General features: G+C 40.6%; 1 protein-coding gene across 3 annotated transcripts; it reads left to right on the forward strand.

The window, feature by feature from the left end:
* Positions 1-26,031, forward strand: LOC124877422 (chondroitin sulfate N-acetylgalactosaminyltransferase 1-like). 3 transcript variants are annotated; one of them, XM_047380569.1, is made up of 11 exons: positions 1-130; positions 1,752-2,317; positions 2,410-2,510; positions 2,598-2,776; positions 10,821-11,037; positions 11,533-11,634; positions 13,074-13,255; positions 13,513-13,607; positions 13,692-13,773; positions 23,907-24,260; positions 25,831-26,031. In XM_047380569.1, the coding sequence occupies exons 2-10, from the start codon at positions 1,955-1,957 to the stop codon at positions 24,185-24,187; spliced, it is 1,602 nt and encodes a 533-aa protein (XP_047236525.1). In that variant the 5' UTR covers positions 1-130; positions 1,752-1,954; the 3' UTR covers positions 24,188-24,260; positions 25,831-26,031. The 3 variants fall into 3 exon arrangements, with proteins under 3 accessions (XP_047236525.1, XP_047236527.1, XP_047236526.1); XM_047380571.1 differs by lacking the exon at positions 25,831-26,031 and adding an exon at positions 23,682-23,743 and having other exon boundaries at positions 23,907-24,026; XM_047380570.1 differs by lacking the exon at positions 25,831-26,031 and having other exon boundaries at positions 13,692-13,769; positions 23,907-24,126.
* The last annotated feature ends 1,604 nt before the right edge of the window (positions 26,032-27,635 follow it).

The raw sequence follows: 27,635 nt of genomic DNA on the forward strand, positions 1-27,635 counted from the left end.
CTTCAACCTTTACTTTTACAGAACTGCTTCATCATTTCCTTCTCAGCTGTACCTTTTACTCTATTAATTTCAAAGATAAGTTGTTTATGACTGTTGTTGTCCAAGTGTGACTTCTATTTCGGAGAAGTTGGTGAGTACAAATTATTTTCTCTCTGTCATTAATTAGAGGTTTGCAGAGTAAACACTTTGCTATGTTTCTATCTTTGCATGTTTCACTTATGTCATCATATGAGAGGGTGGTCCATGGTTTACTGCCTTGAAGTGTATTCAGTTTAGGTTTCTGGTTTCTTTAAACACTTAAAGCTTATTCTGAACAAATAAGGAAGAAACTTTAAAACCTTACAATTTCAGGAGAAAAGTATCGAAAACTATGAACTATTTGCAAGTGTTTCAGTCTGTCTATGACAGCATGAACACTTGTATGAATCCGTCTTCATCCACACACACAAACACACACACACACACACACACACACACACACACACATGCATACATATGAACGGCCTTTGGGGAAACATAGGCAAGTCTTTCATGAAAATGGCCATTACCTGAGCCATAAAGAACCAACTGTGTTGTGAATAAACTGATTGTGACAACACACACTCATACACCCACAGATGAGGTGCAGAAGCTTACAGAGAACTGCTTGTTTCTGTCCACCTTCAGCGTTGTGGCACGTCAGGTCAGGCTGTTTCTCTGCATGTTACAACAGCCAAACTCTAGCAGTCAGACTTACAATTAAGACACATACGGACATAATTAGTAGTTGTTTTTTTATTGCGACTTGAGATGAGAAGAAATGGCTTCACTGCAGACCTCCGTTCACCCTGTTTGTGTTGCTTTTTCTGTAGAGAGTTAAAGATTTATGCGAATTTTTACTTTTACTGGGGGTTCCTACACATATTTGAGTCACTATTTGTCACTTTTATATATATTTGTTTTTTGCGGCACTAGAGGCCTTTATTTTTCCATTTTTTCAATAGTAGGTAGACAGGAAAGAGGAGCAAAGAGAGGGGGAGACATTTGGCAAAGGTCGCCGGGTCCAGGACTCAAACCCAGGATAGCTCCACCAAGGACTGTAGCTTAACCCCTACAACACCAGCGCCGCCCAATTTGTCACTTTTAAAGCCTCAAATTTACGGAGTGTAGTATGGTATATATTTCTGCAGGAGACAGGCTTTAAATATGGAACCTGCAAAAGCTTACTTGATTGAAGAATAATGAATGGATGGTGGATGAACGGTCGAATAGATGGATGGTTAAACAGATGGTTGAATAGATGGATGGATGGATGGATGGATGGATGGATGGATGGATGGACGGACGGATGGATGGATGGACGGATGAATTGATGGATGGTTACACAGACGGTTGAATGGATGGATGGATGGATGGATGGATGGATGAATTGATGGATGGTTACACAGACGGTTGAATGGATGGATGGATGGATGGATGGATGGATGGATGGATGGATGGATGGATGGACGGATGGATGGATGGATGGACGGATGAATTGATGGATGGTTACACAGACGGTTGAATGGATGGATGGATGGATGGATGGATGGATGGATGGATGGATGAATTGATGGATGGTTACACAGACGATTGAATGGATGGATGGATGGATGGATGGATGGATGGATGAATTGATGGATGGTTACACAGACGGTTGGTTGAATGGATGTTAAACAGCAAACAGAATACTTTAAAAACTAAAAACATTTTTGTCATTTAATTAATTTCAGAACTCATCATGGATCATCACTCACCATGACGTAGATGTGATGAGCAGCCTCATGTGAAGATGTTGCCAACCAGGATGATACAAAAGGGCATAATGAAAAAACTAGTGGACTACAACAGCTGCACAGGAGCAATGACCTTTATGTTACAGATAGGTGTTTTCTATTCCTCTAAGTGTTTCTAAACATTTTAGAGACAATCCAGAATGTTCAGACGGTGGCTGCTGGCTCTGATGGCCCGTATCAGTCTCATCACATTGGGCCTCTGCTGCTTTCTGCTGCTCTTCTACCTCCTGGCCTGTAAACCTTCATCTCACAGCAAACACCCTTCTCTGCTGTGGTCTGGAGGAGCCACCAGTAAGGAGGGGTACATGGCCTTGCTGCAGGAGGGAGAAGACTCTCACAGACACTACATTAGCAGTCTGACGAAGCAGATAGCGGAGCTGAAGGAGGCTCTGGAGGAGAGGACTCAGCAGCTTCAGGAGTCCCTGGAGAAGGCTAAAAGTAAAGGGATTCTCCCTCAGGGTCTAGAGAGTCTTCACAAAACCCCAACAAAGTCTGACCTCAAGGTAAAAAAGCCCAAGTGAAGATGATTTGTAAATGTGAATTAATAACATAAGAAGGAAATATGTAATGTTATATACGGCGTGGTGTCCTTCAGGAGTTCTTCCGCTCCCAGCTGAACCAGGCTGAGGTGAATTCAGGTCTGGAGGTGCCCAATGAATATGCGCTTATCCCTTTCGACACATTCACCCTGCAGACGTGAGTACAGCTGTGCCGCCAGGGTCTTCATTAGAGCCACCCAAGCCCTGTCTATATAAAGAGTGAGGTGTTTGTGGTGCTGCTCAGGGTTTACCAGCTGGAAACGGGGCTGACGAAGCACCCGGCTGAGAGGCCCATGAGAAGAGACCACAGAGACGAGCTAATCGGGACAGTGGAGATGGCTCTGCATGTCCTCAATGGACCCCAGCAACAACCAGGCAACCCCAGGAGGAAACGCTCGTACTCCCCTTCAGACTTCATACAGGGTGAAAAACAGTTAGCTTCTTTTATTGGTTATAAATTTAAAACATTGGAATAAAACGGGAGACACAAGGAAAATGTGAAACACAACCAGACACATGCTGCAAGTTACTTTATACCTGCTTTCTCCTAGTTATCTGACTTGCAGTTATTAGTTAGAAGAAGAAATATTGCCATGTAAAAAAAGAAAACATTGCAAGTTTTCTTTTGTATTGAAACCAAATCTGATATTAAAAGTGGTGTCTGGTGAAGTTGTCATGATGCATGCATGCACTGATCTGATCCACTTGGTATATACAGAACAAAGACCGGCGGTTTTCAAATTGCAGAGTAACAGTGTCACAAAGTTATTCAGTTTCTACATAATAAACAGCAACATTTACAGTTTACAGCTTCAAAAGCACACATGCATGGGGAAAACATGCAAACTCCATGCAGAAAGACCCCAGGCTGGGTGTTGAACCCTGAACCATCGTGCTGCAAGGCAACAGTGCTACCAATGGGGATACCGTGCAGCCTGCTTGGGGTTCTGATTTCTATAAGTAGAACTCTCACTTTGTTTGGTATTAGGCGCTGTGGTTAGCACTGTTGCCTTGCAGGAAAATGGTCCTGGGTTTGAATCCATGATTTTTCTGCATGGAGTTTGCATGTTCTTCTCATGCATGCTTGGATTCTCTCTGGATCCTCTAGGTTCCTTTCAAAGTCCAAAAACATGACTGTTAGATTAATTGGACTCTAAAATGCTCTTAGGTATGAGTGTGTAGGTGCCTGGTTGTTTGTCCTGTGTGTTTCTGTGTTGCTCGGTGATTGGGTTTCATGGGTGTACCATGCTTTCGCCTAACTTCTGGTGGAGACAGGCCCCAGCATTTCTTTATTTTCTATAATCTGAGGCAACGCCTGGACAAAGTTTTGAAGTATATTGTTTTTAACCTTCAAAATTATTTGAACAACATTAAGGTCTGCTAATCCTGAAAACTTAAAGCTATTTATATTAAGAGGTCTGTTTTCAGTGGGAGCATGGTAGTCACTTTTGTGAACAATTTTCATTGAATTATTATTTAATTATTTTTTTATATGCATTTCTCCAAACTTCAGGACAGTAAGAAAGTAAGTGTTTTATACAATTTGCATAGAGAGTATATTACATTTGTAAAGACTTTTGTTTAAGTTATACTTGTAGATCAGATGTTATTTTAGGCTACAAGGATGACACAGCTGTTAGATGCCTTGCTTTGCATCGAGAAGGTCTGGGGTTTGAATCCCATGTGTGTGGGTGTTCTCTCCATTTATTCCACATCCTTCAACAGCCCAAAAACATACACGTGGTTTAATGGCCACTCTAAAACGACTTCTGATTGAAATTTTGTGTGGAGGCATTGTGTGTCTATTATTAATTTGGTAAGTTATTTAATATAATGAAACTAATGACCATAAGATAAGAAAGATGGTATCCTTATTAAATATTTGATTGCCGCACCAACAAGAAATATCTGTAGATTGCAATAAACTTCTGCATTTGCCAACAGTTAGTTTGGCCTATTCTATTTGAGCAAATGGCTCACAGTGAAGAGGATTCATCACCACATTTCAGTTTTTAGACATTTCTATGTGTTCAATACAACTTTTATATTGTCCCCATTTTCCACTTGATTAACCTTTAGTTGCATTTCCTCATCTGCCCAAGTCCTGAGGTTGGCTATAGTCATAATTTGCGGAGGAATTGCACTAAAGTTCAGATATACACATAGATGTCTCATATTGAGGGTTTATTGAAGGAAAAACTAAAAAATGCCAGGAACAGGCATGAGAGGAATTGGGAAGCTTCTGTCAGGAGCCAACAAAAGCAATGGCGACAGGCGTACCGGCAAACCGGCATGAAGGTTACAGATAACAGAAGGATCTGACAAGTGAAACAGACTCACTTTTAACTGATGTGGAGGTGATTAGTAGGGCAAAGGCTAGAAGAGACTAAAGCCATGGTTATATCTTCATGCACCAACTGTCTGTGTTTGGCCATAAAGATTGTCCCTTTGGCTTTTATACCTTTAGCTTGAGGCGCTGCATTTCTTTTCTTTAAATGAGAGGAGGTATACAGATAAAATTAGCTTTTTTCAAAAACTAGTAACAAAAGAAGTCTAAAGAGTAAGTGCATTTTTCATACAACTCTACCTACAAAATCTGACCATGTTTGTGTACTTTATAGCCATTTTACCAGTTATTAGTCATTGTGGAATATTTACTCCTGCTGTGTTCAGATTCAACCGCTTGTATGCTTGTAAAAAGGGAAGTTCTTTGCTGTTCTTCCAGTTTTCTGGTCCATGTTCACTATGATACCAAACTAAAGGTTAAAGAGAACTGTAAAACTGATTGAGGTTAAACAATCTGTCTAAGATTGTTATTCACGCTGGCAGTAATGACACCCGGTTACGTCAATCGGAGATCACGAAAGTTAGTGTTGCTTCGGTGTGTAAGTTTGCCAAAACAATGTCGTAATTTTCTCTGGTCCCCTCCCCGATCTGAACAGTGACGACATGTTTAGCCGCATGCTGTCATTCAACCGCTGGCTGTCTAGGTGGTGTCCAGAAAATAATGTGAGTTATATTGATAACTGGCGAACATTTTGGGGAAAACCGGGTCTGATCCGGAGAGATGGCATCCATCCCACTTTGGATAGAGCAGCTCTTCTTTCTAAAAATCTGGCCGAATTTATCAGTTCTCCAAAACTCTGACAACCCAGGGTTCAGACCAGGAAGCAGGGTCGTAGTTTAATACTCCTCTCTGCTGCTTCTGTACTGCTACCCACCCATTACCCTATTAAGACAGTGTCTCACCCATGGTCAAAATTGAATAGATTAAAAAATAATCTAAAAGGAGGACATTTTTCTCGACGAGAAGACAGGGATCGGGAGAGCCCACTTCCCTGGACGGGACATTTTTCTCCGGATACACGATGGACTCCTGGCAGAAGTGGAGGATTGTGTGTCTGTCGATAATGTCAGTCGAGGATGTGGAAGATGTGTATATAATTGGATGTTTGATATCAGGATTTCTGCTTTTTGGAGTCAGCGGTTACCTGGCATATCGAGAAATTCGGAGAATGTCAGCAGCTGTTCTGGCAATTGTAAGACTGCCTGGCATGTGTGATGGGATCTTCAGAGCGATCAACACTCAGACTGAGATGTTACGTGAGCTGAATCACAGACTGGATGTGATCCTTACAAAGGAGTCCCTGGAGAAGGCTAAAAGTAAAGGATCGCAGGCAGGTTGCGGTTCCTGGACTCAGGGGTGAAATGGGATAAATCTTGGAGAAAGTTGTTCGCTTGGATCTGGCAGAAAGACCAGGAATTTGGCTGTTTGGATTCGCCTTTGAGAAGCACCAGCGAGACTCTCAAGGCTGACGGAAAATTAAGAGTCAGCCTAACCCAAATAATTATTGTTTTTCTGAATCTGGCTCCCCTGCACGGCCTTGATGGCTGGCTATCTTCAACTTCTCCTGGAAGTTATGTAAACATGACGCTCTGCTCCCTCTGCCCCCTCCCTTCCCTGAGGACATCTGTGGACCTGCTCAGAACTTGGCCGGTTGATGTACATTCCAACGAACCATCAAGGACAATGGCCTCTGTGACAGTGCTTCATGAACTTACTTGCACACACACACATGCTCAAGATAAACATATGCACCCCCTCACACCACCTTCACTGTTCCCAGCATGATGTTGTTTTGTCAACTTGTTGCTTCTTTGTGCTGAGGTTTTTTGCAATCTCAAACTGTATCCTGCTAAGGATAAAGTGTGAAATATGATTTTTTCCCCCCTCTACTTACCTAATGTGGCCTCTTTTCTCATCTAGCAAGGGCAGCCCCTGTGAGTGGACAGCAAAGCCTCGGTGACCCGTACCCCCATTGTCTTGTGTCATGATGTATGTTTGGATGGGTTGTACTGGAATTCTAATTTTCCCTCGGGGATCAATAAAGGATCTTTGAATTGAATTGAATTGAAATCAGGAAAATCTCATAAAAATAAACACAATTCAGACCGAAAAGAAAAATAAAACAATTAAATGTGGCATACTGAACATAAGATCTCTCTCTTCAAAGACATTGCTAGTTAGTGATCTGATTTGTGACAATCAGATTGATTTATTTTGCCTCACAGAAACCTGGCTGCAGCAAGAGGATTATGTTACTATAAATGAGTCAACTGCTACTAATTATTTAAATTTTCACATTCCTCGAAATACTGGGCGAGGAGGAGGAGTAGCAACCATCTTTCAGTCCAATTTACTGATTAGTCCCAGACCAATCAATAGCTGCACCTCTTTTGAATATTTAATCCTTAGTTTTCCTCATCCAAATTGCAAAGCACTAAAACCACTTCTGTTTGTTGTTTTGTACCGTCCACCAGGCCCTTACTCTCAATTTTTAGATCAGTTTTCAGACCTTTTATCTGATTTAGTGTTAAATACAGATAAAGTTATTATAGTGGGGGGTTTTAACATTCATGTTGACACTGAAAGTGATAGCCTAAATATAGCGTTTAATGTTATCTTAGACTCAGTTGGCTTTGCTCAAAACATTGACAAACCTACCCACCTTTGTCTTCATTCTCTGGACCTTGTGCTGACATATGGCATTGAGTGTAAAGACATAACAATATTTTCTCATAACCCTGTCCTGTCTGACCATTTCTTAATAACCTTTGAGTTTAATTTAACCGAGTACTCCACACCTGAAAGAAAATTTCATTATAGTAGATCATTATCAGGCGATGCTGTAACAACCTTTAAAGAATCTGTTCCACTTTTAATTTCCTCATTATCACTGAAGAGCACAATGGAGGGCAATAATTCTGTTTCTGCCCCTTCACAAATTGATTCTTTTGTTCATAGTGTTTCTTCATCATTGCGTGATGCATTCGACAATGCAGCCCCTTTGAAAAAGAAGGTAATCATTCATAGGAGGCTAGCTCCTTGGTTTAATTCAGAGCTGCGCACTTTAAAGCACAATGTTAGAAAATTGGAGAGAAAATGGCGCTCTACACACCTAGAGGATTCCTACTTAAACTGGAAATATAGCCTACTGTTGTATAAAAAGACACATCGCCAAGCTAGAACAGCTTATTTCTCATCATTAATAGAAGAGAACAAGAATAATCCTAGGTTTCTCTTTAGTACAGTTGCTAAACTTACACAGAGTCATAGCTCTGTTGAGCCATCCATTCCCTTAGCTCTTAGCAGTCATGACTTTATGGGATTCTTCTTAAATAAAATTGATTCTATTAAAAAGAAAATCTTTGATATACTCCCGAAGATGATTACTTCATCCTCAGCAAGTGAGACAACATTGGAAATAACTGCAGAACCTGATTTGTGTTTGGACTGTTTTGATCCTGTGGAGCTTCCTGAGTTATCGGAAATATTTGCTTCATCTAAACCTTCAACTTGTATGTTAGACCCAATCCCATCCAAATTATTTAAGGAAGTGTTCCCTCTGATTACCAGCTCCATTTTAGATATGATTAATTTATCCTTAGTAAATGGATATGTACCACAAGCTTTTAGGGTAACTGTATTTAAACCTTTACTTAAGAAACCTTCGCTTGATCGAGATGACTTAAAAAAATTACAGACCTATATCCAATCTTCTTATCTAAAATTCTTGAGAAAATAGTTGCTAATCAAATGTGTGAGCATTTACACAGCAATGACCTGTTTGAAGAGTTTCAGTCAGGTTTCAGAGCTCATCATAGCACTGAAACAGCTCTGCTGAAAGTCACTAATGATATTCTTATGGCCTCAGATAATGGACTTGTGTCTGTACTTGTCCTCTTAGATCTCAGTGCTGCATTTGATACAGTCGATCACAAAATTCTCTTAGACAGGCTGGAATATGCTGTAGGGATCAGGGGAACAGTGCTGGTTTAAATCTTATCTGTCTGACAGATTCCAGTTTGTTCATGTAAATGATAAATCATCTTTAAACTCCAGGGTTAATTGTGGAGTACCACAGGGTTCAGTACTTGGGCCAATTCTCTTTACTATATATATGCTTCCAATAGGTCAAATTATCAGGCAGCATAGGATACATTTTCACTGTTATGCTGATGATACTCAGTTTACTTATCCATAAATCCTGATGAGCCCAATCATTTAGATAGACTACAAGCATGTCTTGAAGATAAAAAAACTTGGATGACTTTAAATATTTTGCTTCTAAATTCAGACAAGACAGAAGTTGTCGTCTTTGGACCGGAGCACTTCGTTCTCAGACTCCAGGTTTACTGGTGGTTCCTAGAGTCTCTAGAAGTAGAATGGGAGGCAGATCCTTTAGTTATCAGCTCCTCTCCTGTGGAACCAGCTCCCGGTTTTGGTCCGTGAGGCAGACACCCTGTCTACTTTTAAGGCTAGGCTTAAAACTTTCCTTTTTGATAAAGCTTATAGTTAGAGTGGCTTAGTTTATCCTGAGCTATCTTCCTTATTTTTTACCTCCGTCTTCTTCCCTCCCTGTTGGATGGATTAAGGGGGAGTCAGGTTTAGCCTAAACCGGCTCAGTTATGGTTGAGGTGCAAACACACCCTCTATTTCTGCTACCTGTATGACCCCTTCTCTTTTCTAATGGTTGTGATCAGTCTGACAGAGAGAGGTATCCCAATCCTTGTACTTTTTAGTATAACAATGACCATCAGTGGGACCCTTTGTGGGGTGCCTTGAGATGACATTGTTGTAAATAAGTGCCGTTTAACTAAATAATCTGAACTGAAACTATCTGTGTAGTTATGCTGCTATAGGCTTAGGCTGCTGGAGGACATAACGACCACTTTCACCCTCTTCGCTACATTCTCACACTACTCTCCAATTTGCATTATTTGCTGTTATTTCAGCTTTTAACCTTGTTCTCTCTTTTCTCTTCCTAGAAGCTACACCTGGCCTGACTCTGTGTCTACCTGTGACACATTTCTGGAGGGGGGCATCATCCGAGCTTCTGCTGGCAACAACTTAATGCTCACCCTCTACCGATGATCCACATGGCCCTGTCTTTTAGTGTTTAACCCTTTCTCTCTCCTAGACATGGCGATTGACTGAGCTTAACTGTAACTAATTATATTTGCTCTCTTTCAGACTCTAACCTTGAAAACTGGCTCAGAGTGTATCTGTTCTTTCTTTCTAGGTGAAACGACTAAAGGAGCTACATCCATTAACATTTACTTTTCCTTCCCATAGAAAGTACTCCTGTGCTTCTGTGTTCTTTGTGTGTCTCTGCTCTGTTCTCTCAAACCCCCAGTCGGTCATGGCAGATGGCCGCTCACACTGAGCCTGGTTCTGCTGGAGGTTTCTTCCTGTTAAAAGGGAGTTTTTCCTCTCCACTGTCGCTACATGCATGCTCAGTATGAGGGATTGCAGCAAAGTCAACGCCAGTGACTGTCCACTGTCTCTACATGCTCATCCGGGAGGAGTGAATGCTGCAAGTCACTGACTGGAAGCAATCTGCTGGGTTTCCTTAGACAGAAAAACTTTTTATCCAATTTGAATAAATAACTGAATCTGACTGTACTGTTCAATGGTTAGGATTAATTGGAATGTATGTACCTGACTGTTGTGAAGTGCCTTGAGACAACATGTGTTGTGAATTGGCGCTATATAAATAAAACTGAATTGAATTGAATTGAATTGAATCGAATCGTGACTATTATGCAAGGATGAATACGCATTTTAGGGGAACCAACAAATCTTTGTTGATTAAACAAAAATAATTCCTTTTTCAAAGTTGTATTTATTTATTACATACTAAAGGCATGCTGGTATAAATCGGACATATATACATTTTTGAATGACTTTTTAGGAGAAATTAGGCTTTAATGGTACAAACAAATCTGTCTGGATCTGTAGAATCCAATTTGGTCTAAACTGAATTCAAACCATTCATTCCAGTCATACAATCAGATCCAGTCACATACAGTTAGATTCGATCCTGTGCTATACAGTTAAACTCAGTTGATTTTTCATAGCCTTTAGGTGAAAAGTGATCTAAGGATATTCTCTTTTCTGACCCAGGGTTGACTCGCACAGAAAGGAGCAGAGGGACTGTCTATGAGCTGATGTTCAAAGATGACAGCCCACAGGATTTCGCTCAGCTCGTCCTTTTCAGGCCATTTGGGCCTTTGATGAAGGTGAAGAGTGACAGTGTGAATACAGCCAGCATTATCATCAACATAATCGTCCCGCTCTCCGGGAGGGTTTATGCCTTCAGGCAGTTTGTCAACAACTTCAGGTAACATCTAGAGGTGGACGAACAGAGCTCTGGTTCTAAACTGTTGATCTTAGAGACAAGTCTCCAAAATCTTGGTGAAAGCTCATCTTTAAAACCTCTGGAATCATAAAAACAGAATGAATGAAAAAATTATTTAGTGAAAAATAGTTTAAACGATGTGGAGGGCCACTAGCCACAACCTAATTAAGCTGGATACAGTTGAATTTAACAAAGCAAAGCAATAATTTCAACTAAATGCGACAATTATTTATTCATTCACATGTTTCTTTGCCCTTCATTCATGCTGATTTTTTATTTTCTGTAAATCTCTCCCGGATCCCTTCCACCATCCCTCTAAATATGACCAATTGTTAATAAAAGTCATGAAATTGCGGCAATAGTTTTTGGTTTTGGTGTGCCACTCCAAGATTATAAACGTAGCCTCGATCTGGCCATCCATATTTTCCAACCACGTGGTTTAAATATGTGCTTATTTTGCTTGTGTGTTTTGTTCAGAGAAGTTTGCATCCAACAAGACGGCCAGGTTCACCTCACTGTGGTCTACTTTGGTCGGGATCAGATTGACCAGGTGAAGGCTGTGCTAGATCAGACCACCAGGTAACGCAAATACTGTCACAGAGACTGAATGTGACTAAGAACCTTCTATCAGCTCCATGTTTGAGAGTATTTAGTGCTTTTCCCATAAGAAAACACCAGAAACTAAATCTAACAGGCAGAAATGAGCAGCTGGTCTCTGGCAGCTTATTTACTAGTTAAGCAGAACAGTACACCAGTGACATGGGTGTCTAGCTTGTTTAGTTTATAATAAAATCAAACATTATTTCAGAGACAGTTGCAATAAGTGCATTTCAGGCTGTAGAACATTGAAAGGCAGGACTGTGCAAAAGTATCCTGTTGCCCATCATTTCATATTTCTTTCCAAGGAGACAGGTTCCAGCTCTTTTTTAATTACTTCTGGTTTCTGGAGGTCTTTCAATGTTTTTCTTTCGACTTTTCTGACTTTCTTTGATTATTTTTCTTTCAGTCCTGACCGTTTTTAGAAGACCGTTTTTATTCCTGTTCGTGTTTTCTCAATGATACTGCTTTCTGTCACTGTTCATCAACTGTTATTTAGGCTTGAAACTTCTTTTGTCCTCCATCTGAGTGACAAATCACCCAAAATTCAAAAGTCAGAAAGCCTCAGATAAAGCCTCGATAAAGATTTAAATGGAGGTCTGGGGCATTTATTGCAATGATGATACAAATGCAAAGTGGTCTAAAACGTTTGCACAAAATTGCTACAATTTAATCTTTGGACCGAAGTACCCTTCAAAGTACCCCAAGGTCAAAATATCTAAATTCTAATAACAATAAAAAAATAATTTCTGGTGCATAGCTTTACTTAGAATTTGTTTGCCTAATTGTTTTACAAATAATTTTTTTTAAAAAACAACTAAAACTGCCAACAGCATCCAGCATGAAAATCCTGCATGAGATCCTGACCTTTAAAGCCTCAAAATATGTGATTTGGACTCACCGAGACATTACACACACCAGTCAGCATCTTTACTGGAACTTTAAATTAGGCACTGATATTAAACACTATGGTTATAGAAAGAGCTGCGATACACGGGAAAAATTACAGAATAACACCCACCTTTGCTCTTCTATAAATGTGACAATCCTATTGCACTACATTTGACGGGCATTACCCAACATACTAGTAATACTAATAAAAATAGAAAATAAATCATTATCAAGTTGTCTGAAGTCGAAATGAAATCAAAAGATAAACCTGATTTTATTTTGGGTTTCCCAACATGAGGGATTTTCTAAAATGTACAGAAACAAGACCATAAATTAAAAAAGCATGTTATTCAATGTTTTTAGTCTTCCCTTACAGAAATTTCTCCATGCTGAACTGTGTATATCATGTTGGCATTCAGAAACTAATTAAAAAGAAAGAGAAAACACGAGTATGAGAAAAAAGCCAAACTTAGCAGCTGGGTAATTAAGAAGAGATGACAGTGGTCCATTGTTCTGCTTCTGTGTCTCAGGGAGACTCGGTTCAGAGGTTTCACCCTGATCCAGATGAATGAGGAGTTTTCTCGTGGCCGAGGCCTTGATGTGGGTGCCAGGGCCTGGAGACAACGGCAGAACGTCTTGCTCTTCTTCTGTGATGTTGACATCCACTTCACAGCAGACTTCTTGACTTCTTGTCGTTTGAATGCAGAAGCTGGTGAGAAGGTCCCGAAAGCAATTTTTTCTTTTTGAAATCCCAATTTTTCTTTGTCTGAGTTTCTTCTGGGGACTTGCACTTCTGAACACGTTCTCGTGATTTTATCCTTATTAAATAACCTGTAAAAAAACCACATCCCTTCACTCTGCCTTACAGCTTTAATTAGGTCAATGCTTTTCCCAATTTAGCACTATGTAGATGGGGTTTCTTACTGACTGCTTAATCTTGTCACGTTATTGCATCGCTCATTCTTTTAGGTAAAAAAGTGTACTACCCTGTGCTCTTCAGCCAGTACAACCCATCCATCATCTACAGTAATCACACACTCCTACCTTCTATAAAACAACAGCTGGTGGGTAAATGAAACATGTTTCTGGTTCTAATGGGAGAATATAATCATATTGAGGCTGACTTCAGGCTTTTCCTTCTGTTTCAGGTGATAAAAAAGGAAAATGGATTCTGGCGGGACTTTGGATTTGGCATGACATGCCAGTACAGATCCGATTTCATTAACGTTGGTAATATAGGCACAGATTTTCATGGAATACTTACTTTGAAGAAATAATACTGTTAGATACCTGCTAAATGTAACTGTTCCATCAACATCTGCTAATTTGAAAAAAAGGAGTAAAACAAAATGTATTTTATTTTAAAAACTGTTTAGATCAAAACAGCAAGAAGACCAACTAGTGAGTAAAAATTAAACAGGCCTATTTACAGTTTCATTGACTACACAAAAATACTACTGTCTGTGATATGTTGATAAAACTCTAAATTTCAGTCCATCAAGTGGCAGATATATCAGGTCTCTCTTTAATATTAACTTATGTTTAATCTTAAAAGCAGGCATCCCTCCCCATGTCTTTTATTCTCTCTGTCTGTCCCTGTCTCAGTGTGTTCAAAACATTTATACAGCGACACACCAACATTTCTACTTACAAATGTGCTGTCACTCTTGCCTTTTCCCTATTTGCTCCAAAACCATCAAGGACAGGAGCTTCTCCTGCTCTCCTCTGCAGACACTTGTGTTGGATTTGTGCTTCACAAATGTTTGTTGAGCTGCTTTCATTTTCAAGATATTAATAAAAGTTTAAGGGTAGATATTCAACGGTCAGCCAGGCTCCTGAACGTTACCTAACTCCAACAAAAAATTGTGTTAATGGTTTCTGCTGCAAAAGTTTAATTTATAATACATTAAAGTATAAAAGAAAACAGGAAAACAATTGGGAAGTGCCTTTACTCTGTAACCACCAGGGGGGGCTGTAATCATTGGATGACCTTTATTCTTTAATAGCTCCAAAATTACAAGACTTATGTATCAAAAACAGCACAAACCACTGACACCATTTTTGTTTGAGTTGGGTAATGTTATGGAGTCTGGATGACCTTTGATGACCCATCTTTAACTTTTGTTAATCTATTTGAAATGAAAGTGACATAAACGGTTGACACACTTTTTTGGTTAAAATTAAAAAACTTCAGTCAGGTTTGTAAGAATCTGCCAGCTACAACGTCATTAGCCAGGTCCTCTTGCTATGATGCGCGTCACTGGTCACCATGGCAACATGTTCCCTGGGTAGTGCATAAGTCCGGGTTGCAAAAAAACTATATATAAAATATAAATAAAATTAATAGAATCTGTCATAATACACAAACATTTTATTCAAACCCATGTCATGTAGTTCCAACTATAAAAAAATATGTACCAATCTGCAAATTTAGAGTGAAAGGAAGAACAAATCCCTGGTTCTCATCAAAACTATATGCCCTAAAATGTGAAAGGGATGCTGCGCAGGCAAAAGCCAGGCAATCTTAATCTCAGGAAGATTGGCCTGAGTACTATCTTTTAAAAACAAACAGAATTTCTGGTAGGTGATTAAATCTACCCACATGAAACAAGCATAAATGATCCACCCCTGACTATCAATGATGGTAGTCATCTGGTCACAGATGAGACCACAGATGAGACAGCAATTGTTGACTGCTACTTTGTTTTGTTTGATTACTTGTTTGACCAGACAAGACAATCTGATTTAGGAGAACAGGATTTCCAGTCAGTACCTCCCCCCTCTGCCCCTGAGGGTTGCATCTTCACTGCTCTTACTGTGTCTGAGGTCTGTAGAGCTTTCAAAAACATCGACACAAGCAAACCTGGAGGTCCTTATAAACTTGATCCATCTTTTCTCAAGGTTACTGCAGATATCATCACAGAACCATAAACTTTTATCTTCAGTCTGTCTTTTACCAAGAATGTGATTCCTAAAATCTGGAAGTCGGCTTTTGTTCTTCCTCTACTGAAAAGTGGTGATTGCTGTGTTGTTGATTAGAGCGCAATATCTAAGTTATGTGTCCTAGGAAAGATCTTGGAAAAACAAGTTTGTGAGCAACTTCTTTTTGGTATGAATGATGTTTTGTCAATTCAGACCATCAGTCTGGATGTAGGAAGCAGCACAATATGACTACAGCTTCTGTCTAAGTGGTGAATGATATCATCGAGTCTTTATGCCTGGTTCACACTGCAGGATTTTTATGCCGATTTTTTGCCCCGATCTTCCCCTTCCGACATGCCCCGATTATGCTGATGGCTCTTAAAATAATCTTATGAGATAATCCTGCTGTGTGATGTGTTAAGAGTGATCTAGTCTGTTCCGAAGGACGTCGGGGCGGCCCCGACTTAAAATCTGAGATATTCAACTTGTTGGATTGTTATGGGGTAAGATTACTGTAAAAAACCGTATGCTTAGGTGTCCAAATTTGTAAATTTAGGTTAATAAACATGAATAAATTTAAGATTTGTATTTGTGCCTTGTCAACTTATACATAAAAGTGACATCAAATCTGTGATCTCACATTCTCACATCTATGAGAATACAAGTTTAGATGTTACGAATACAAGTTACAAAGTCACAAATCACAAATTTACGAGTACGAATCTACGGAGCCTTGTCAGCGGGTAAGAAAAAACAAATTCGCGCTCATGCTTTACAAAACTTTGCTCTCAGATTTGCAATCTGTGCGCACAGATTACTAAACTGTGCTCTCAGTTTCTGCAAGCCGTGAGCACAGATTACACAGTGACATTTGTCGAGAGTTTGGATGCATGGCACACACCTGCGAGTACGTTCAGTGGCTCTGTTGTCATATATTTAAAGCACTGCCACGTTTTAATCAGCACACTTCACTGTTTGTAATATGACTTTATTTTTGTTACACTAAGGCCACGTCCAAACTCTCGACAAATTTCACTGAGTAATCTGCGTGCATGGATTGCAAAACGGAGCGCACAGTTTATCAAACTGTGCAGACGGATTGCAGAAACCGAAAGAACAGTCTTGTAATCTGAGCACACAGATTGCAAAACTGAGAGCACAGTTTAGTAAGGCGTGAGCATGGATTTCCACCGGCTTTTTAGCTGCTGTTACTTGCCAGCATCCATTCGAATCAAAAATTTACAAGTACAAATCTAAAAGCTATTTTTTTTTATCCACGTCTTAAATCCAAGAGGGCAGCAAAAAAACATTACCTCCTTCCAGTCTTTCTTCTTTCCTTTCAAAATAAAACCCTCTGATCTGTACTGCTCTTAACATGAAGTAATAAAAATAACAGGCAAATCAACAAACATGGGTTACATATCACCCCTTGAGAACATTCCCCAGGCCTCCAAAAGGTAATATATATGACAAGTGATATGTGAGCCCAGGTTCCCTTTGCAAGTCCAGCGCAGATTGGACTCGGTAAGGCCCTTTCCAGTAAGTAGCAAGCTTCACACGATCCTCTGTTGGATTATGTAACCATACCAGGACCCCTTAGCATATGGCTGGTGGCAAATCACTCTATTATGGTACAGCTTTTGCTTGTCATGAGCCTCAGCACCTCCCTACCTGACACCAAAAAATGCAGATTGACCAGCTGACTCGACAGCAACACAGCAACTGGAACACGAACTTCCTGACCATGCGTTAGGCAGTATAGCGTGTGTTTGGTGGATGCATGAACAGATGTGTTATAAGCAAAATCCAGCTCTTTCAGATAAGCGTCTCACTCACCACCAAGGGCGAGCAACGATTTGGCAAGCTGGTCAATGAGTGCGCAATTAAACGTTGAACCATCCTGTCAGACCTGGGATTAAAAAGTGCAGTGTGTGTCTTCTTAATCCCCAGAAGCTGACACAGTCTTTGGACCATCTCAACTTCGAACTGGCGACCCTGATCACTATGGATTGCCTCAGAAATAACGTGCACCAGCACATAGTCTTCAAACAAACTGTGCTACTGAAAGAGCTGTTTGATTCGGGAGAGCATACAGATTTACAAATTTGGTAAAGTAGTCTGCTACAACCAACATATACCTGTTACTCTTAGAACTTCCTGGCAGTTCCAGAATGTCAGTGGCCACTCTCTGAAATGGCCTGGTGGCTTGAACACCCCCCATTGGGTCCTTCTGCTTAGGTACTGGGGCATTTCGGGTTTGACATGGAATGCACTGTTCACACCACCGTAGAATGTCTTTGAACATGAAGGGCCAATAACAAGTTTGCCCATTCCCATACCCGTTCCACTGAGAAATGGACTGATGCAAAACCCCCATGCAGATGCTGTAGTACATTAGAAACAAGTGAAGAGGGAATGAAAATCTGACAGAGAGCATCGCTAGTGAAGGGAGAGTTCACTGCCCTGCAGAGTATTCCATTAATAACAGATAGGCAATGGTACTTCGTCCATAATTTTCAAAGTCCTCAGGAGCTGGCTTCTTAGGTGGTTGGAAACTGCTCCGCTCAATCCAATCCAATACCTGACTAGGAATACCTAGGAACCACCATCTCTGAGGACCTGAGATGGTCCTCACACATAGACACTGTTTGGAAGAAGGCCGAACAGCAGAGACTGTACTTCCTGAGGCAACTCAAGAAGTACAACCTTCCACAGGAGCTGCTGGTTATCTTCTACACTGCCATCATTCAGTCTGTCCTGTCTTCATCCATCTTAGTGTGGTTTGGCTCATCCACAAAACAGGACAGGTCCAGACTACAACGAATAATCGGGGCTCACTTTCCCTCCATCCAGGACTTATACAGGTCTAGGGTCAGGAAAAGAGCTGCTAAAATCTCTGCAGACCCCACACACCCTGCACATAAACTGTTCAAAGCTTTACCTTCAGGCCGTCACTACAGAGCACTGTTCACTGAAACCAGCCGCCACAGAGACAGTTTCTTCCCCCAGGATGTTTCTCTGATGAACAATAGAGTACCAAACAACCTCATACTGAAGTTGCAAATGCACCTTTGTATATATGAATACAGAACCTTGCGAAAGTATTCGGCCCCCTTGAACTTTTCAACCTCTTTCCACATTTCAGGCTTCAAACATAAAGATTTAAAACTCTAATTTTTTGTGAAGAATCAACAACAAGTGGGACACAATCGTGAAGTGGAATGAAATTTATTGGATGTGTCAAACTTGTTTAACAAATAAAAAACTGAAAGTGGGGCGTGCAATATTATTCGGCCCCTTTACTTTCAGTGCAGCAAACTCACTCCAGAAGTTCAGTGAGGATCTCTGAAGGATCCAATGTTGTCCCAAATGACTGATGATGATAAATAGAATCCACCTGTGTGTAATCAAGTCTCCGTATAAATGCACCTCCTCTGTGATAGACTCAGGGTTCTGTTCAAAGCGCTGAGAGCATCATGAAGACCAAGGAACACACCAGGCAGGTCCGAGATACTGTTGTGGAGAAGTTTAAAGCCGGATTTGGATACAAAAAAGATTTGCACTGTGCAAGCAATCATATTGAAATGGAAGGAGTATTCGACCACTGCAAATCTACCAAGACCCGGCCGTCCCTCTAAACTTTCATCTCGAACAAGGAGAAGACTGATCAGAGATGCAGCCAAGAGGCCCATGATCACTCTGGATGAACTGCAGAGATCTACAGCTGAGGTGGGAGAGTCTGTCCATAGGACAATAATCAGTCGTACACTGCACAAATCTGGCCTTTATGGAAGAGTGGCAAGAAGAAAGCTATTTCCCAAAGATATCCATAAAAAGACTTGTTTAAAGTTTGCCACAAGCCACCTGGGAGACACACCAAACATGTGGAAGAAGGTGCACTGTTGAGATGAAACCAAAATCGAACTGTTTGGCCACAATGCAAAACGATATGTTTAGCGTAAAAGCAACACAGCTCATCACCCTGAACACACCATCCCCACTGTCAAACATGGTGGTGGCAGTATCATGGTTTGGGCCTGCGTTTCGTCAGGTGGGACAGGGAAGATGGTCAAAATTGATGGGAAGATGGATGGGCCAAATACAGGACCATTCTGGAAGAAAACCTGTTGGGGTCTGCAAAGACCTGAGACTGGGACGGAGATTTATTTTCCAACAAGACAATGATCCAAAACATGAAGCCAAATCTACAATGGAATGGTTTACAAATAAACGTATCCAGATGTTGGAATGGCCAAGTCAAAGTCCAGACCAATCGAGAATCTGTGGAAAGAGCTGAAGACTGCTGTTCACGAATGCTCTCCATCCAACCTCACTGAGCTTGAGCTGTTTTGTAAGGAAGAATGGGCAAGAATTTCAGTCTCTCAATGTGCAAAACTGATAGAGACAAACCCCAAGCGACTTGCAGCTGTAATTGCAGCAAAGGGTGGCGCTACAAAGTATTAACGCAAGGGGGGCAAATAATATTGCACGCCCCACTTTTCAGTTTTTTATTTGTTAAACAAGTTTGACACATGAAATAAACTTCATTCCACGTCACGATTGTGTCCCACTTGTTGTTGATTCTTCACAAAAAATTTGAGTTTTATATCTTTATGTTTGAAGCTTGAACTGTGGCAAAAGGTTGAAAAGTTCAAGGGGGCCGAATACTTTCGCAAGGCACTGTATATATTTAAGGACATAAAGATCTATGCATAAATATATCTTATAACACATTAAAAAAAAACAAGAGAGCAAAGTGTACTGGAGTCAAATTCCTTGTTTGTATGTATGAACTTGGCAATAAAGCTGATTCTGATTCTGACTAATATCAGGATCGGCACGCTGCTGCTCCTTTAACTCATCTGGTGGTAGTACATGCATGGAGGACAAATCAAGGGCTTCACTGTCCCCCTCGGTGCAATGCTCCTCTTTAATATGTTCAGAGGTCTGAGGGTTCACAGTGGAACCTCTGGACCCTCTGTTCAAGTCAACGACATGCACCTGTATGGTTGCATCTTGTATGTTTATGCCTGCCCCCCTGGGCTCTGGGATCTGAGGGTGCCGTGAGAGTGCATCAGCATTAGCATGCTGTTGCCCACCCTTGTGTTGTATTGTCCAGTTGTAAGGGTCTAATTCCAAAACCCATCTCACCCTAAGTCCTGTGGGATCCTTGTCAATAGACATGTTGTGCAGGCCCAGCAGAGGCATGTGATCAGATATAATCACAAAAGCAGCTGATCCCACATAATGTCTAAATTGGCGTATGGCCCACACTATGGTCCACAACTCTTTGTCGAATGTGGAGCAGCGCCTTTCTGTGGAAGTTAGCGACTGGCTAGGAGATTCTACCACCCTCTTTAGTCCATCCCTGTCTTGGACAATAACTGCCACCATTGCTTCATTGGGGGCATCAGTGTACACTTTAAAGGGAATGTTAAAGTCATGGACTGTAAAATCGGTGCAGATGAGAGGACCCCTTTTAGGTACTCAAAAGCTGCATTACAGTCATCTGAAAGGTGTTTCTTTGTAGGTGAGGCGGTGCAATGGAGATGCACGCTGGGCAAAGTCCTTAACAAAGCATCTGTAGTAGGAGCACAGGCCTACAAATGCTATCACTTCTGTTGGATTTTGCGGAGTGGGCCATGTCCTAACTTTTTCTGTGTTCTGGGGATCAGGCTGTAAGCTGTGTCGAGAAACTCCACGTCCCAGAAACATTATATGATCTTGAGCTAGGTGACATTGTTTTGAATTCAGCCTAAAGGCAAGCTGACTGAATTCTGGAGAAAACTTTGCATAGACTTGAAGGTGGCACTGTAAATCAACACATCAAGATACACCATCCACACCTGCCATGGAAGTCCTCTCAGTACCAGCTCCATCATGCGCTGAAAAGTTGCAGGTGCATTGGTGAGACCTATTGGCATCGAGCGCCACTGATAAAGGCCCCAGCCCGGGGGTGTTTTTTGCTAGGTCCTTCTCAGCAATCTGCCAATAGCCATTAGAAAAATACAAGGTACTAAGCCTGCTAGTGCATCCACGATCTCATCCTCTCTTGGGAAGGGATGTGAGTCTTTCACAGTTATGCTGTTCAGGTGACGATAATCAATGCAGAATCTCCATTCACCATTTCTCTTTTTACAAAGACAACAGGTGATGCCCAGGGGCTGCAGCTCTCTTCAATTACTCCGTCAGCCACCAGAGCAGCCAGTCTCTCCCTTCAATGTGTTGGAGATCTCCTGATATTCTACCAGCAGTGCAGTGAGTTGTGCTTTCTGCTGCTAATTTGCGGGAGTATCCTCCCATAATACAACAGGCAAATCACTAGATAAAATGATGGGGAGAGTCTCAGTTGCAATACGTGAGAGGGGCACAATTTATGAATAAAATACACTTTGTCTCAATACAACGTCCTGCTGAAATCTGTTTGTGTGTGGTGTGTTGTGCTCGCCGTGCGGCTGGACACCACACACTGTAGGAGCGAACCTGTTATACCTACGATTTTTTATTGTCATATGTGGGGTCTCTCAGGATTTCAAATCAGCCAACAATTTGAAAATCCTGCCGTGTGAACCAGGCATTAGATTGTAGGAAATGTTGTACTACACAGTTGATCGATCTGTCAAAAGTATATCACACAGTAGATCTGAATATTCTTTTACAGTGATAGGAATAAGGGTGTTAAAGCAAATGGCGTTACTAACCCCGTTACTTTTTTCAGTAACGAGTAATCAAACGAATTACGTTTTTCAGCATTACAACGCCAGAACCCATCGACAATTAAATTGGGCACGGTATAAACTAAAGCTCTTATCATCAGTCGTGGCTAACAGCGACAGGAACTACGTTTTTTTTTTTCTTTGGTGAAGGGAGGACCAAAGGGCGAGACAATTCATTCATTGTAAGCCAATCAGAAGCAGTGTTCAGTTTACACACAAACTGCAAATGCACACAGCAGCCCTGCTCAGGCAAACTAGCAGATGTAAGTTGCAGCAATGGTGGGTCTGGAGGGAAAGATTGCGAAGTGGAAGTACAGACACTACTTTATTCTCCTTGAGGTAAAAGACAAGAACGTACATGTGAGGTAAATATTAAATGTTTGGTGTAAGTAAGCTACTTGTCTATGTAATTCCACTTTATGCAACTGGCTTCTGAAACCTTAGAAAAAATCTAAATTCTTAGACATATTTAAACCTAAAAAAAAGTCACGCAATAGTTGCTTTCCCTGTTAACTAGTTGCTTTTATAGTGGAGTAACTCAGGTACTAACTTAGTAACTAGTAACTAAAAAAGTAAGTAATTACTTTTTTTAATGTAACATGCCCAACACTCTTTTAACAAGGCCTTTGCAAATAGGCTCATCTGGCCTGGCTGTTAGTTGGGTCAAGAATTATCTGTTTGAAAGATGCAGCATATACAAATGGCAGGATCATGCTCCTCACTTCTCCCTATACCTAAGAGTGTATACTGGGAATGCTTCCCACTTACCTGAATGCTTTAATGAATACACCCCAGCCCCGATGTGGACTCTGCTCCCAGGCTTCTTATCATATCTTTGTTCCCAGAGTTAGAACAAAACTGGGTAAGGGTAACCTGTAACCTGCAATGATTTTCAGCAAGAGTCCAAACTGACAGAGCTAATGACCCTTGGTGAGCCAAAAGCACCACTGAAGGATCACAAAGCAGGGAGCTATTAACTGCATTTGCTTTTGAGCCAGTCATGTTTTCATTCGTTGATTTTTTTTAAAATTATTTTATATTTTGATGGTTTAAAACTGGGCTGGCGCAGTTGGTAGCACTGTTGCCTTGCAGCAAGAAGGTCCTGGGTTCAACTCCAGGGGACTTTCTACATGGACTTTGTATGTTCTCCCTGTGCATGTGTGCGTTCTCGCCGGGTACTCCAGCTTCCTCCCACAGTCCAAAAACATGACTGTTAGGTTAATTGGTCTCTCTCAATTGCCTTTAGGTGTGAATGGGTGTGTGCATGGTTGCTTGTACTGTGTGTCTTTGTGTTGCTCTGTGATGGATTGGAAACCTGTCCAGGCTGTACCCTGCCTCTCGCCCGTAGACTTCTGGAGATAGGCACCAGCTCCCCCGTGACCCTGTACGAAAGAAACGGGTATAGAAAATGGATTGATGGTTGGTTTAAAACTATATGAATGTATGTCACTGTATGAATCCAATTGTTGATATTTGTAAATTGTGCTGCTGTCTTGCCAGATCCCTCTTGGAAAAGAGATTTTAAATCTCAGTGAGGTTTATCTGGATAAATGAAGGTTTATGTATGTCCTACAAAATGTATAAAAATATATTTATATTTTATAATTTGATTTAATTATTTCTATTTTATAATTTAACATCACTAAGTATATTTTCTTCTCTGGAATATATATTTAAAGCGCTAAATTATTCTAATCTTCCTGCTACCTGTCCACGGACTCACAGGTGGGTTTGACCGCAGCATCAGAGGCTGGGGGCTGGAGGACGTCCACCTGTACAGGAAGTACCTCCACAGCAAGCTGATGGTGGTTCGAGCTCCGTCCCGAGGCCTTTTCCATCTGTGGCATGAGAAGAGCTGTGCAGATGAGCTTCCTCCAGACAAGTACAAGATGTGTATGCAAACCAAAGCCATGAGCGAGGCCTCGCACGGCCAACTGGGGGAGCTCTTATTCAAAGAGGAGATAGAGCTCCATCTGAACTCCCAGAAAAAGATCAAAGAGATCTGATGAGGACCATCAGACAACAGGAAGCTGTAATCAAATGTGTTTCAGTAAAGTAGAATTTGGAATTAATGTTGTACAGGTCCTTCTCAAAAAATTAGCATATTGTGATAAAGTTCATTATTTTCCATAATGTCATGATAAAAATTTAATATTCATATATTTTAGATTCATTGCACACTAACTGAAATATTTCAGGTCTTTTATTGTCTTAATACGGATGATTTTGGCATACAGCTCATGAAAACCCAAAATTCCTATCTCACAAAATTAGCATATCATTAAAAGGGTCTCTAAACGAGCTATGAACCTAATCATCTGAATCAACGAGTTAACTCTAAACACCTGCAAAAGATTCCTGAGGCCTTTAAAACTCCCAGCCTGGTTCATCACTCAAAACCCCAATCATGGGTAAGACTGCCAACCTGACTGCTGTCCAGAAGGCCACTATTGACACCCTCAAGCAAGAGGGTAAGACACAGAAAGACATTTCTGAACGAATAGGCTGTTCCCAGAGTGCTGTATCAAGGCACCTCAGTGGGAAATCTGTGGGAAGGAAAAAGAGTGGCAGAAAACGCTGCACAACGAGAAGAGGTGACCGGACCCTGAGGAAGATTGTGGAGAAGGGCCGATTCCAGACCTTGGGGGACCTGCGGAAGCAGTGGACTGAGTCTGGAGTAGAAACATCCAGAACCACCGTGCACAGGCGTGTGCAGGAAATGGGCTACAGGTGCCGCATTCCCCAGACCTGGGCTACAGAGAAGCAGCACTGGACTGTTGCTCAGTGGTCCAAAGTACTTTTTTCGGATGAAAGCAAATTCTGCATGTCATTCGGAAATCAAGGTGCCAGAGTCTGGAGGAAGACTGGGGAGAAGGAAATGCCAAAATGCCAGAAGTCCAGTGTCAAGTACCCACAGTCAGTGATGGTCTGGGGTGCCGTGTCAGCTGCTGGTGTTGGTCCACTGTGTTTTATCAAGGGCAGGGTCAATGCAGCTAGCTATCAGGAGATTTTGGAGCACTTCATGCTTCCATCTGCTGAAAAGCTTTATGGAGATGAGGATTTCGTTTTTCAGCACGACCTGGCACCTGCTCACAGTGCCAAAACCACTGGTAAATGGTTTACTGACCATGGTATCACTGTGCTCAATTGGCCTGCCAACTCTCCTGACCTGAACCCCATAGAGAATCTGTGGGATATTGTGAAGAGAATGTTGAGAGACTCAAGACCCAACACTCTGGATGAGCTAAAGGCCGCTATCGAAGCATCCTGGGCCTCCATAAGACCTCAGCAGTGCCACAGGCTGATTGCCTCCATGCCACGCCGCATTGAAGCAGTCATTTCTGCAAAAGGATTCCCGACCAAGTATTGAGTGCATAACTGTACATGATTATTTGAAGGTTGATGTTTTTTGTATTAAAAACACTTTTCTTTTATTGGTCGGATGAAATATGCTAATTTTGTGAGATAGGAATTTTGGGTTTTCATGAGCTGTATGCCAAAATCATCCGTATTAAGACAATAAAAGACCTGAAATATTTCAGTTAGTGTGCAATGAATCTAAAATATATGAATGTTAAATTTTCATCATTACATTATAGAAAGTAATGAACTTTATCACAATATGCTAATTTTTTGAGAAGGACCTATATGTTAGAGTCCCTAAACCTTTGTTTTTCCTAATAAAAAGTAAAACGCTACACAGATTTTTATTTACTGTGTTAGGAGAAGAAGTGGCTTACTATAGGTTTCTACTTCTTTCCATTCCTTTGAGTAGGTGAATATTGTATATTAGTACATATTGCTATCTGTAGTTACGTTCAATAAAAATTTTAAATGAAATGAAATGAAAGTGTTATTCCTGTTATGGTTTGTGAGATATAGGACCCCAGAATGCAGACCAGAAGGCAGCATGACGGTAAGTGCAAAAGATTTAATAACAAAAAACTCACTCACTACAGGAGGCAGGAGCAAAACAAACGGGCAGGCAAGACAGGCATGGCATGATCAAAAAAACAAGACTTGAGCATGAAAAATGTTTCTGCGAAGAACAACTGAACAGGAGTGTATATGTGTAGTAAACCAGGTGGAGCTAGGAGACAGATTAGTTTGGGAAGGTGAACCGAATAAACTTAATTGACAGACAGAACAAAACGTGGCTGCGGCAAAAACAGACTCTCGAACACAAACTAACAGAAACTAGAAAAAACATGAAGCAAAAGCATAACCAGATCCGAAAACCAAACTTGACAAAACATGAACAAGACGACAAAGCTAAAGCATGACCAGGAAAAACAGAAGCATGATTCAAAACCTTAACTGTGAAAAACATAAGAAAAAAAACCAAAAACCAAACAACCCCAAATCATAACAATTCCTTTATTATCTCCTTAGACTTGAACTAGATGCATTCTTATTGTAACAGCAGGATTTCTAGAAGAAAGGATTATACAAAAGGCATGAATCATTCAACAACTTTCAGAATGCTTCTGAAATATATAAATTTTTACTATCAGTGTTTCACAAGTCTAAACATCTGCAGTGTTTCCCCTAGAACCTGCTGTATTTCTGCATTATAAAACAGAAATGTCAGTAAAAACTGGTTGTTTCTCTGGGCTGTTTTATTTGCACATCCAATAGAGCGTCATTCCCTCTGTCTTGTCTTTTACAACATCACAGTGGGGCAGATAAGAAATCGATCTGAAGGCCTGCATTAAAAACTAGACAAGCAAAACGACAATTTCTCTCTTTTCAGCACTGGTGAGACCAAAATGTGTGGTATTATCATTTATATTGACAATACGATGTCAGACATAGAAGCTGGTGAAAAAAACTTGGAAAAAAAAGTAAATCAAGTGACGCATCAAACAAAGGAAGCAAAACCAACCACAATAAGCAAAGTGCTCGAGCTTTTACAAAATTTAAAAAGGAAGTGGCTATAGATATGTTGCAGAAGAGCTGAAGAGTATTGAGGAAAATACAGAAAACCTTTTAGCTTTTAACGGTTTTTCCTCAAGCTCATAATATTTTTGGGTTATTTACAATCCGTTTTGGTGGAATTTCTTAAAACTTAGTTCAAATACATAAATGAATAAATTACATTTTTAGCTGTATTTTATTTTTAAAAATAAGGCTAAAATCCTCACAAAAAAGTTTTGAAAAAAAAAAAAAAAAACATAATTAAAAATCAAAAAATATTTATTTTGTACATTTTATACATAAAACAACACAATCTGCTCTCTATTTAAGATACAATCATAACAGAAAAACACACAGTATAGCAAAAGGCATATCCACACAATGTAGTACATTGTTTCTTTTATTAGCTTTATGCAGTGTACACTGAATGCACATTGTAAAACACAACATTTATAAAGAATATAAATGTTACAATCAAAGCACGGAGATGTCTACCTTAAACAATAACATTAATTAAAACAATATCTATTTTGTAAC

The sequence above is a fragment of the Girardinichthys multiradiatus genome, chromosome 12 (assembly GCF_021462225.1).
Source record: "Girardinichthys multiradiatus isolate DD_20200921_A chromosome 12, DD_fGirMul_XY1, whole genome shotgun sequence".
Lineage (NCBI taxonomy): Eukaryota > Metazoa > Chordata > Actinopteri > Cyprinodontiformes > Goodeidae > Girardinichthys > Girardinichthys multiradiatus.

What these genes read in the sequence shown, in the direction of transcription:
- LOC124877422 (XM_047380569.1), top strand. Translation starts at nt 1,955, where the DNA reads ATGTTCAGACGGTGGCTGCTGGCTCTGATGGCCCGTATCAGTCTCATC. An exon ending in CTTCTATAAAACAACAGCTG is followed by an intron (nt 13,608 to 13,691) that starts GTGGGTAAATGA and finishes CTTCTGTTTCAG; the next exon opens with GTGATAAAAAAGGAAAATGG. An exon ending in ATCCGATTTCATTAACGTTG is followed by an intron (nt 13,774 to 23,906) that starts GTAATATAGGCA and finishes ACGGACTCACAG; the next exon opens with GTGGGTTTGACCGCAGCATC.